Source organism: Neoarius graeffei, chromosome 17 (assembly GCF_027579695.1).
Source record: "Neoarius graeffei isolate fNeoGra1 chromosome 17, fNeoGra1.pri, whole genome shotgun sequence".
NCBI classification, from domain to species: Eukaryota; Metazoa; Chordata; class Actinopteri; order Siluriformes; family Ariidae; genus Neoarius; species Neoarius graeffei.
The window spans coordinates 66,968,311-66,981,789 of record NC_083585.1 but is presented as its reverse complement, the minus strand read 5'-3'; the positions used below and the strand labels follow the sequence as shown (position 1 = coordinate 66,981,789).

Genomic DNA, 13,479 nt, shown 5'->3' with positions numbered 1-13,479 from the left:
TCAGTGTGTGGTTTTAACACAGAGTTTATTGATCTTTTCAGACAGACGTCATGCTCATAAATGGCTTTACAGAATGAACTGTAGTGTTCAGCTTGACCCCACGCCGACAGGTCCAAGAACGGCCCTGCACTGACTGGACATAAAAAAAACCTTCTAATCTGAAATGCCTCTTCACCTTGTCGGTGCGTCATGAAAATACACGTTCACGTCACAAATACATCAATGTGGCTTCAGAAATGACAATCGCTCATCGTGTGTCTTACACTGCGTTCAGATGGAGTCGTGTCTTCACCCACCGTGTTTATGAATGGCTCCCTCTTGTGGTATTCATAACACATTGAATTTGGTTTAGCAGGCAATGCTAAGTCTAAATACTGCCTAATTTCATTCCGACAAAATATTTTCTTAGGAATTTAACAACACATCTGACAGAAATGTTACTTTTCCGGATAGTTTGGTGTGATTTCCGTATTTACATCATCTTTATAAATGATGTAACGACTATGTGGTGGAACGCACAATTGCGACTCTCGGTTGTTAGCTAACTCACACTAAGCAGGATCGTTTTCACAGCTTCCATTTGAACGCATCGTATTTAGATCATCGTACATTTGAATTTTGGTGTTAGATTAACAGAAGGCACACTAGTGTCACAGAAAAGTGGAAGGTGATAAAGGAAAAGCGCACGCTTCAGGTTAAATATTGAAAAATGAACAGGTGAGAGACGAAACATTATGTAAGAAGTTAATTTACATTCTACTTCAGTGGCTTTCAGCGGCTTTCCTTAAATGTCTGCTGCATTCATAGATAAAATATTAGAGATTTCCTAATAATTCCTGATGACCATCATTACAGCAGCCATTTTGAAAACACTAATATCTTATCTATTAGTAGACTGACTACACACACACTTGCCGGCCACTTTATTAGGAACACCCACCCGTCCACCTGCTATTTTATGCCATTCTGTAATCAGCCGATCCCTTGACAGCAGCACGATGCATAAAATCATGCAGATACAAATCAAGAGCTTCAGTTAATGTTCACAATGTTCACACATCAGAACGGGAAAAATTGTGATCTCAAAGTGTGACTTTCTTTCACTGTGGCATGGGTGTTGGTTTGAGTATTCCAGAACCTGCTGATCTCCTGGGGTTTTCACACACAACAGTCTCTAGAGTTTACACAGAATGGTGCGAAAAACAAAAAACACTGAGTGAGTGAGTGACAGTTCTGTGGGTGGAAACAAACGCCTTGTTGATAAGAGAGGGTCAGAGGGAAATGGACAGATTGGTTTGAGCTTTTTTTTTTTGCCAGGAAGGATATAGTAACGCATATAATCACTCTTTACAACCGTGGTGAGCAGAAAAGCATCTCAGCAACAGCAGAAGAACACATCGGGTTCCACTCCTGCAGCCAAGAACAGGGATCTTAGAATCAAGAACGAGTTCCTATTAAAGTGGCCGGTGAGTGTATATATTATAGATTTTTATATATATAATGCCAGTGCATAAGTGTCAGGTAAACATAGGACACATAACATTATGATAAAATATTAAAGATACTATTACCACTGTAGTAAGTAAACATTTCACATTCCTTTAACATATCGGTGCAACGACCTGAATATTACAGCGTGGATGCGAGCCACGACGTTTCTGTACATTCTCCATGATCATAAGAACCATAACATTCATCTTAACCTTATGACACTGAAACAAACTGCAACATAAAAACAATCATTCATTGTGTGAATGAACGTAAATGAAAGAAAACATAGTTCAAAAAGCTTTAAATCATCTTTCCCAGGCACACCGTAGCTCATGCTAACCTGAGGTAAATGTTGCTGTCGGAGACTGTACAGTTAGCCATGTTTGTCTCAAACTCTTTTTTTTTTTTAAAGACTAGGGATATTTTTCAATAAAACAATACACATAAAAACATCAGACTCATCATTGGTTTTTGCAATTTTTCATCTTTTGTACTCAGCTAACTGACATTGATGTTTCTGCTTGCGAAAATGACCTCATCTCCTGACGAATGGTTTAATTAGCATGCTAACTTGTTTCTCTCTTCACTCCTGATGAATGTTTCAATAAAATGCTAACTTTAATGCTAGCTCCCAATCAAAGTTCCTATTAGGTATTGTTTGTATTGTATATTTAAGTTGTTTCTATTCCTTACCTGTTTTACTTTCCCAGAATTATATAAATACGCTGTTTCGCTAAAATAAAACTAGCGAAAACTCGCCTCGTCCACCATCACTATGCTGTTGCAATGAATTTTGGGTCTTGTTTGTGTGTGTGTACGTATTAGCCTTTAGCTTAAGTACTAGCAGCTTCAAGTTCACAATGCGTAACTAGCTCACTAGCTACAGTTACCACAGGACATTCATTATTGCTAGCTAAACAGAACAACATGAGACATATTCAGTGACTGTCTTCCCAAAAGCTTGTCTTAATTTCTGTAGAAACTGATTCGACTGAACTGTTTAGCTAAACTAGCTTTAAAAAAAATCTACTTCTCCTCATGCGTAAGTCATAAAACCAGACATCATCAGCGTTTGAGTTAATTTTGTTCAGTCAGTTTGAGCAACTTTCAGCTTCTCAATCAATGATGTGTTACAATGCTAACTAACATAGCAAACTCTTGAAAGTTTCATGAAGTAATTAGCTAGATGGCTAATTTAATCAAACATAAAAAGTGAACGTTTTTACTAAATGGACAAATAAAATATTTAATGAGAGTCACTAATCAATGCATCCTCATTATATGAGTAGGATTAAAAACAAGCGGCATGTTGATAGCTACCTAGCGACCTTAGCTAGCCTTCTTTTGCCAGAACTTGGACTAAACATGCATGTTAGGTTACACCTAACCACCCCGATCATACCTCTCAAGTTGCATACCACAAGGAGGCGCCCTGTGAAAGCCTGACTCATGATAACATCACAGTTGGAAAAATATATTACTTAAAATCAAATCTTGGAGGCTATAATCAACACTTTATTCCACTAGATAGAAATGGCGCAAATATTTAACAACTCCCTCTTTTACCCCGACTGTTTCCAAATCAAATTCTGACACACCGTTTAGTTAAAATAAATAAACAGAAATGTAGCTACGAGTCTCCTTGTCTATCATCACCATTTTATTGCAGTGGATTATTGTAGAGATTATAATTACACTCTTCACCTTAATCACTGACTGATTTATTCTTGGGCGTGATAGAGAACACTTTTGAGAATTTTAAATGTCCTTTTAGATGTCTATGTTTTCAGTATTGGAGCTGACATGGAGCTAAAATAGAAGAAAACATCATGAAGAACGTTAGCGGTGTGGGCAAGAATGAAACGGAGTGAAGCCCTTATTAGATCGGAAAGGAATTTTACACGCACATCACGTCGAATGATGGGTGTTCATGATAATAGAAATACTATTTACAATACAGTACAGCGTGGCAGACCTCAGCATGGACACTTGGCTAACACGAACACTAACGGGTCTTTTCAAACAGCGCTATTGTATTTTGATTTACGAAAGCAGACAAGACATGCGAAAGATTATTCCTTTACTGGCTGAAATAAATAATTAAATTGGTGCAAGGTGATTTATCGTTGCGTCGGTAAGATTAGCGCGGCCGTTTGAGGTCTTTTGATGAGATGCAGGGGATGCGATTGACTCCAGAACTCAGCCTACATGCACTGTAAGAATAAAGAAATGACCCTACGCACTTCTGCTACTTCCTGTTCCAAATCCCTCTGATGTAGAAAACTACAAAACATAACAGAACTTAATGTTTCTCAAACCGTGATAATTGCGTCACGTCGTTGTTGTCTTTTGTCGCCCTAACAGCTCGTCTTTGTTTTAATTATTTACATCGTGTTGGTGTTGGATTGACAGGATGGATGTGAGGGTTTTTTTTTGAGAGCTTTAATCACTTTCAGTTCAGTCAGATGTAGGAAGCCTGTGTCCAGTTGGGACGCTGAGCCACAGAAAGCAACAGAACGAGCAGGTGTCAGGTATGTGAGTGGAGGTGTCCATGAGTGGGCGTTGTACTAACACGAGCATCTGCTCTCATTGGCCGGAGGCTCCTGGGCTTTATCCAGCTTAATGTCAATCACTGAGAGGGTCGGCGTTAAAGGAAATGGACAATATGTTTTTTTAGACACTGGCAGGCACAGAGGCCATGCCTCTTTCACTAGGACTGACAGGCACAGAGGCCACGCCTCCTTCACTGCACTGAACAGACACGCCTCTACTCCTTTACTGTGAATGATGTACACAAAGTGCACTAGAAATTACAGTGTAAATGCTTTATGTTTTATAATAAATATATATATATTATTATTATTATTATTATTATTATTATTATAATATGTCAGTATGAGCTGTGTGAAAGGATACTGCCCTCTTTATTCGTCTCATCAAGATTCTCCATCCCGGGAAGAGCAGCAGCCACTCGCCGAAACAACTGAGAGAGAAAAAAAGAGACAGACAGACAGACAAACAGAGACAGGCAGAGAGAAAGAGAGAGAGAGCGACAAATAGGCAGACATAGACAGAGAGAGAGAGAGAGAGAGAGAGAAAGAAAAAGGCAAACGGACAGAGTGAGAGAGACAGAGACCCATGATATACCAATTTAAGTTAAAACTGTGTTGATTCTTTCGCAAAATCAATTCTCACATCTGTACAACAACAATAATAATAATAATCTCATCTCTAGCCGCGTTATCCTGTTCTACAGGGTCGCAGGCAAGCTGGAGCCTATCCCAGCTGACTACGGGCGAAAGGCGGGGTTCACCCTGGACAAGTCGCCAGGTCATCACAGGGCCGACACATAGACACAGACAACCATTCACACTCACACCTACGGTCAATTTAGAGTCACCAGTTAACCTAACCTGCATGTCTTTGGACTGTGGGGGAAACCGGAGCACCCGGAGGAAACCCACGCGGACACGGGGAGAACATGCAAATTCCGCACAGAAAGGCCCTCGCCAGCCACGGGGCTCGAACCCGGACCTTCTTGCTGTGAGGCGACAGCGCTAACCATTACACCACCGTGCCGCCTAATAATAATAATAATAATAATAATAATAATTTATCAATCAGTTTTTATTGAATTAAATAAAATTCCATATATCCCTCAACCGGAGCTGGAGCACCCTGAGGACTTCCCGCATCTACTTCCACCAGATGACCTACCTACAATCGATATGTCCTTGCCCAGCCCCAGAGAAGCTGAAAACAGCATGAAAAGATTAAAGAACAGCAAATGTCAAGGCACTGATAAATTGTACTCGGAACAACTGAAATACTCAACATCTGCTATGCTGTTAGGATGCGTTGTACTACTGGTTGGAATGATATGGTCTTACCTTCAAGTTCCCACAAAGTGGCTGACGGCATCTATCACTTGTCTGTATAAGAGAGCTTTGAAATCACTACCAGAAAACTATAGAGGCCTGAGCATAATTGCAACCCTCTCAAAGGTGCTGTCAGGGATCATAGTTGAAAGATTTCGGGAGACCTATGAACTTGTACTGTTACCATCTCAGTTTGGTTTCTGGGCAAATAAGTCGACATGTGATGCCATCTTTATCCTCCTCCAGATTCTCAAGACATCAAAGAAGTCCAAAAAAACCTGTCTACGTAGCCTTTATCGATCTAAAGGCTGCATATGATTGGATCCCAAGAGATGCTTTATTCCAATGCGTTGAGATTTGATTAAGATGTCCGCACCTCATAGCAATTTTGCGTACCTTATATACCGATACAAAAGCATGCATTAAAGGATCGAGCAACTTATTTGAAACTCTTGTAGGATGCTGACAGGGTGCCCTGGAGTCCCCTATGATCTACAATGTCTACATGGACTTTGTTGTAAGAGTGGCCAGAAATTAAATATTGAAATCAAACCCTAAAGCAGGTTTCAAGATTACCTCCTGTGTACCCAATGAAGTGTTTCCTCGAGAACTTCGAAAGAAAGCTCCAGCATATGGACATTTACAAGTCACCGAGCTACTGTATACTGACGATCAGGTTATATTTGCCAATTCACAAGAGGAATTACAGAACATGCTCACTATCTATGATGACACCTTTAGACGGTTTGGGATGCAGATCTCATATACCAAAACTGAAACAACGGTCTTCAATGTGGACGAACATCTGATGGAGCTGCCGAGTCTGGTTAACATTGGCTCAAACAAGCTAAAGAACGTCAGGAGTTCCAAGTATTTAGGATACACCATTACCAACTCTGAATGTACCATACAATCTTTACACACTAGAATCGGCGCAGCATACCAGAAATGGAATGAACTAAAACATATTCTGACTGACAGACGGATACGGCTAGCAACTAGAATGAAATTCCTAACCACCTGTATACGATCAAGGCTTTTGTACAGCATACAAGCATGGGAACTAACAGAGAATGAGCTGAACAAGGTTGAAGCCATCTGGCATAGCTTCTTGAGAAAAATAGTTCGGGGAGGATATAAACGAAAAAATGCACCGGATCAGGCAGAATGTGAAGGAACGGAAGTTGATTGGAGTTTCAGAATATCAAATGAGAGAATACGTGCCCTCACAGACACTCCACCCATCCGTGATTTTTGTGTGATGCAGCATATGAAATATCTTGCACATGTGTGTAGACTGGATAATAACAACCTCCAGAAACAGGTGCTATTTGATGTTCTGGCTCCAAGGAAAGCGTGGAATAGAGTGAAGAAGCTGCTTGCTGTCGATGTACAGCAGGCAAGGAAAATGATGATGGTCAAGACTGACTTCCTGCGACTACTGGATGCACGATTCCAGCAGAAGCACCCCAAGGCTGTTCCCGATGCCACGGGGGAACGATGATGATGACGATGAAAAGCGTTACTTAAAATTGAAAATTTAAGAGAGTAACACACTCAGTAAAATAAAATAATGCACTAATGGAGCAGGTTTGTATTCAGTGATCTGAGAGAATCAGCTGATCCACATCACACTCTGGTGTGTTTTATTACACACTCCACATTACTCTGTTCTCAACTCGTGTACACACACACACACACACACACACACACACACACACACACACACACACATACAGTACCAGTCAGAAGTTTGAACACACCTTCTGTCTAATTCAGTGTTTTTTCTTTTTTGTTTCTAATTAAAAGTCACTTCCTGTCTTAAAGTAATGATGGATGTCGTTTCTCTTTCTTCAGTTGTTCGGTTCTTGATATAATACTGTATGGATTACTACAGTTGTGGAATAGGGGTATTTACATATAGTATTGTTATTATTTACTATTTACTGTTTGATCTCAAATGCATTAAGAAGGTAAGAAACTCGTCCACTAATGACCTTTTGACGAGACACAGCAGTTAATTGAAAAGCGTTCCAGGTGACTCCCTCATGAAGCTGGTTAAGAGAATGACAACAGTGTGGAAAAAGTCATCAAGGGAAACGCTGGATATGCTGAAGAATCTAAAATATCAAATGTATTTTGTTTATTAACACTTTTTTTTAATTTAACACACAATTCCATATATGTGTCAGATGTTATTTAATAGTGTTTGATGTCTTCAGATTTGTTCTACAATGTAGAGAATGGTCAATATACAAAAAAAATAAAAAAAAAAATTTTTTAAATGAATGCGTAGAGTAGGGGTGCACAAACTTTTGACTGGTACTGTAAACACATAGTGTATTTGAGTACTGAGTGGAATAAAGCTGTTTATTATGAACTCGTCACCGGAGTGAGAATAAAGACGCAGTGATCAGATGAACGTATAAAGCGTCTCACCTGTTTCACGTTGCTGCCACTTTTCGCGCTTGTCTCAATGAACATCACGTTCAGCTCTTTAGCTCTCTGCTCTCCTTCCTCAATTAAGATTTGTCTGAGATTAAAAAAAAAAAAATCCCATCAGGAAACACAGACATCACTGAAACACCTCTGTACAGTTCAACAGTGATGAAGAAATAATAATAATAATAATAATAATAATAATAATAATAATAATTTAGAATAAGAAGCAGAACTGGACAGATTGAAGGCTCTAATGTACTAATCTCGCAGATAATAAGATGAACGTGTGTGTGGAGATAATGTATTACAGCTGGTTTATACTCTGCCCACTATTTTGCACTTTGTGGCAGCAGGGGCGTGGTCAAGCATCGGTCTGTGACCGGAGGGCGGAGTCAGGGAAGGTAAGTGGCAGAATCACTACACCTGATGTCAATTAACCTGTGTTTGTGTGTCTTCCCAGCGACCACACCCGATATAAGGAGAGAGAGAGCAGAGGAAGAGAGCTCTCTCCCCAACCAGATGACTTGTGTGTGTGTGTATGCGTGTGGCTGGGAGAGTGTGTTTGCGACTGAAAAGTTCAAATAAAGAGTTTTTGGAAACTCAGTTCTGGCCTGCCATACTTCTGTGCTCCACCCACCCGCGCAAAGTTCTACAGTGGTGCTGAAACCCAGGAGCGGAGCACAGAGAAGAACAGCCCCATGGAGTCCTCCCCCTTTGTAGACCTGATCCACGCCCTCGCCACGGCCCAACAGAGCCAGCACCAGGCGCTGCTCACCCTCCGAAAGGAGCAAGAACAGCGGTTCGAGGCCCTGGTGCTGGCGCAACAGGAAGATCGTCAGGCGTTCCGGCACCTCCTCGCGTCGGCGGGGTCCACCACCTCCACCGCCACGGGCCCACCCCACCTCACCCTAACGAAGATGGGCCCGCACGACGACCCCGAGGCCTTCCTCACACTATTCGAACAAGCAGCAGAGGCCTCGGGCTGGCCGGTGGAACAACGCGCAGCGCGCCTCCTCCCCCTGCTAACGGGCGAGGCGCAGCTGGCCGCGCTACAGCTCCCTGCCGACAGCCGGCTGGTCTGCGCGGACCTGTGCCGGGCCGTCCTCCAGCATGTGGGGCGCACCCCTGAACAACAACGCCAGCGCTTTCACGCTCTACGCCTAGAGGAGGTCGGCTGGCCGTTTGCTTTTGGCCAGCAACTCCGGGACGCCTGCCGGCGGTGGCTGAGGGCTGACAACCGCGACGCCGAGGGAATCATTGATCTGGTGGCACTGGAGCAGTTCATCGTCCGGCTTCCCGAAGGAACAGTGGAGTGGGTCCAGTGCCATCGCCCGGCGTCGCTGGATCAGGCCATCGAGTTGGCGGAGGATCATTTGGCGGCTGTTCCCACAGCAGGACAGCAGATCTCCTCTTCTCCTCTCTCCTCTCTCTCTCTTTCCCCCTCCCCTTCTGTGTCTCGTCCTCACCCCGTTCCCCCACCGCGGAAGCGGGGGCCGGCTCCACCCCAGCCAGCCCTCCGCACCTGCGGTGCCCTCCCATTTCCTGCTTCTGTGTCTGTCTCCCCCCCTCAGGTGAGTGAGCCCCAGAGCGCCGGTGCAGAGAGAAAGCCCGGGCCGGTTTGCTGGCGCTGTGGGGAGCCAGGGCACCTCCAGCATCAGTGCTCGGTAATGGAGGTGGGCGCGGTGGTCCAGATCCCCGACGCGCCAGGAGCCGCCCTCGATCAGGCCGGAGCGTATCGCATACTGGTGAGTGTCCAAGGGGATACGTATCAGGCTTTGGTGGATTCTGGCTGTAATCAGACCTCAATCCACCAAAGCCTGGTGCAAGACGAGGCATTGGGGGGAGCCCAATTGGTGAAAGTGTTGTATGTTGTGTGTGCACAGGGATGTTCACAACTACCCTTTAGTGTCGGTCCACATTCTATTTCAAGGGGAGAAATCTAGTGTAAAGGCGGCGGTTAATCCTCGCCTTACCCCCTCGATAATTTTGGGGACTGATTGGCCGGGATTTCAGGAATTAATGACTCATTTAGTAAAGAGTGGGTCCTGCCATAGTTCAGCAGGGGGAGGTCCCGGAGTGGCATTGGAGGGAGCAGCTGTTCCAGAGCTGTCTACGTCATCTTCGCGTCAGAGTGAGGAGCCGCCGGGTCCTCCTCCCTCTCTCGGGTAATACCTTGCGGATTTCCCATTAGAGCAGTCGCGAGACGAGACTCTGTGGCATGTGTTTGACCAAGTGAGAGTAATCGATGGTCAAATGCTCCAGCCAAACGCCACCCCGTCCTTCCCTTATTTCTCCATTATGAGAGATAGATTATACCGAGTGACGCAGGACACTCAGACTAAGGAGACGGTCTCACAACTTTTGATCCCAAAGAGCCCCTGGGAATTGGTATTCCAGGTGGCTCACTTTAATCCCATGGCTGGACACTTGGGGCAGGATAAGACACTAGCCCGAATAATGGCCCAGTTCTATTGGCCAGGGATTCACAGCGATGTCCGTAGGTGGTGTACGGCATGTCGCAAATGCCAGTTAGTAAATCCAGCGGCCATTCCAAAAGCGCCTTTGCGCCCTCTACCATTAATCAAGACCCCATTCGAAAGAATTGGGATGGATCTCGTCGGGCCATTAGATCGGTCAACACGAGGGTATCGCTTTATTTTAGTCCTGGTGGACTATGCAACGCAATACCCGGAAGCAGTGCCTCTTCGCAATATTGCAAAGCACACAATATTGTGGAAGCACTCTTCCATGTCATCTCCCGAGTCGGAATCCCCAAAGAGATTCTGACTGATCAAGGCACTTCGTTTATGTCACGCACTCTGCGCAAACTGTATGGGTTATTGGGAATTAAGCCGATCCGCACCAGCGTTTATCACCCACAAATGGACGGTTTAGTCGAACGGTTCAACCGCACCCTCAAGAATATAATTAAAAAATTCATAAGTGAGGACGCACACAATTGGGATAATTGGCTCGAGCCCCTGTTATTCGCAGTGCGAGAGGTCCCACAAGCCTCCACGGAGTTCTCCCCGTTCTAATTATTATATAGGCGTAAGCCGCATGGCATCCTAGATGTACTGCGGGAAAATTGGGAGGAGGGACCTTCACCGAGCAAAAACGAAATTCAATACGTTATTGACCTGCACGCAAAACTCCATACACTCACACACCTAACCCAGGAGAATTTGCAGCAGGCTCAAGAACGGCAAATCCACCTGTACGACAGGGGTACGCGCCTTAGGGAGTTCGCACCGGGAGATAAAGTACTCGTACTGTTGCCCACGTCGAGCTCCAAATTGATCGCCAAGTGGCAAGGGCCCTTTGAGGTCACATGGTGAGTCGGGGACATTGACTATGAGGTGAGGCGAACGGACAGGGGTGGGGCGCTACAGATTTACCACCTCAATCTGCTTAAACTCTGGAATGAGGAGGTCCCCGTGGTGTTGGTGTCGGTGGTTCCAGAGAAGGCGGAGCTGGGGCCGGAGGTTCAAAAAGGAGCATTGACATCGCTTACCTCTCCGGTCCCCTGTGGAGACCACCTCTCCCCGACCCAACTCACAGAGGTTACCCAGTTGCAGACCGAATTTTCGGATGTGTTCTCGCCCCTGCCCGGCCGCACCGACCTCATAGAGCACCACATTGAGCTGCCCCCGGGGGTGGTAGTGCGCAGCCGCCCTTACAGGCTACCCAAACACAAGAAAAAGGTGGTTCGGGAAGAACTCGAGGCCATGCTCGAAATGGGCATCGTCGAGGAGTCCCACAGTGACTGGAGCAACCCGGTGGTCTTGGTTCCCAAGGCTGACAGGTCGGTCTGGTTCTGTGTGGACTATAGAAAAGTCAACGTGGTGTCTAAATTCGACGCGTACCCAATGCCTTGCATTGACGAGTTGCTGGATCGACTAGGCACGGCTCGCTTTTATTCGACACTGGATTTGACAAAGGGTTATTGGCAGATCCCATTGACTCCATTATCCCGAGAAAAAATGGCCTTTTCCACACCATTTGGCTTACACCAATTTGTCACTCTTCCTTTTGGGCTGTTTGGGGCGCCCGCTACGTTCCAGCGGGTCATGGACAGGGTCCTCCACCCCCATGCCACCTACGCAGCCGCATACTTGGACGACATAATAATCTATAGTAATGACTGGCCGCGGCATCTGCAGCACCTGAGGGCCGTCCTTGGGTCGCTGAGGCGAAAGGGTCTCACAGCCAACCTGAACAAGTGTGCGATTGGGCAGGTGGAAGTACGGTATCTGGGCTTCCACTTGGGCAATGGGCAGGTGCGTCCCCAAATTAATAAGACAGCAGCGATTGTGGCCTGCCCGAGGCCCAAGATCAAAAAGGGGGTGAGACAGTTCCTGGGGCTGGCTGGCTATTATCGTAGGTTTATACCTAATTATTCGGACGTCACCAGCCCACTGACTGATCTCACTAAAAAGGGGGCACCAGATCCGGTCCAGTGGACGGAGCAATGCCAGCGGGCTTTCTCTGAGGTGAAGGCTGCACTGTGTGGGGGGCCACTTTTACACTCCCCTGACTTTTCTCTCCCCTTTATGTTGCAGACGGATGCATCAGACAGAGGGCTGGGGGCTGTTTTGTCCCAGGAGGTGGAGGATCGCCCCGTGCTGTATATCAGCAGGAAGCTGTCAGTGCATGAGGGGCACTACAGCACAATCAAGAAGGAGTACCTAGCCATCAAGTGGGTGGTCCTCGCCCTCCGCTACTACCTGCTGGGACGCCCTTTCACTCTCTGTTCGGACCACGCGCCCCTCCAGTGGCTCCACCGCATGAAGGATGCCAGCGCATGGCTCACCCGTTGGTATCTGGCACTCCAGCCCTTTAACTTCAAGGTGAAGCTGGGGGCACAGATGGTTGTGGCGGACTTCCTCTCCTGTCGGGGGGGGAGTTGGCTGCAGGCCAAACGGCTGCCCGGCCTGAGTTGGGCGGTGGGGGTATGTGGCAGCGGGGGCATGGTCAAGCGTCAGTCTGTGACCGGAGGGCGGAGTCAGGTAAGGTAAGTGGCAGAATCACTACACTTGATGTCAGTTAGCCTGTGTTTGTGTGTCTTCCCAGCGACCATACCCAATATAAGGAGAGAGAGAGCAGAGGAAGAGAGCTCTCTCCCCAACCAGATGACTTTTTGTGTGTGTGTGTGTGTGTGTGTGTGTGTGTGTGTGTATGCGTGTGGCTGGGAGAGTGTGTTTGCGACTGAAAAGTGCAAATAAAGAGTTTTTGGAAACTCAGTTCTGGCCTGCCGTACTTCTGTGCTCCACCCACCCGCGCAAAGTTCTACACACTTATTTGGTCGAAGCATCCGAATTCACACATTCATTCAGAAAAATGTACAGACAGACAGACAGACACACGGCGAATTCGGTCACGTGAAAGACTCAAATCCGCTGTAAACCATGTTCGTAAATAAAACCAGCTGTATTTTCAATTCACTAAAGTAAATCTACAAGCTGAACCTCTTCTCCTCCAAGTCTGTCTTGTTGCCAACCAGCATGATGATGACGTCACTTCCTCTCTCCGTCCTGACATCATCGATCCATTTGGAGGTCAGCTGGAAGGAATTCACGTCTGGAAACAAGAGAAGCAACAACGTCAAGGTCACGCTAACAGGGAACACAGTCAGGGGACAGTTCAGAAAACCTGCAGGAATAATGTA

At 45.8% G+C, this 13,479-nt stretch overlaps 1 protein-coding gene across 1 annotated transcript in view; it reads right to left on the bottom strand.

The window, feature by feature from the left end:
• Window positions 1-13,479, bottom strand: part of rab6bb (RAB6B, member RAS oncogene family b) — a 31,324-nt gene continuing 17,845 nt past the window's right edge. The window contains exons 5-8 of the mRNA XM_060897875.1: window positions 13,280-13,391; window positions 7,809-7,902; window positions 4,408-4,474; window positions 1-4,123 (exon numbers count right to left, since the gene is read on the bottom strand). Of these exons, the coding sequence (XP_060753858.1) occupies window positions 4,059-4,123; window positions 4,408-4,474; window positions 7,809-7,902; window positions 13,280-13,391 (338 nt within the window). The 3' untranslated portion in view covers window positions 1-4,058. The remainder of the gene's footprint in view (window positions 4,124-4,407; window positions 4,475-7,808; window positions 7,903-13,279; window positions 13,392-13,479) is intronic.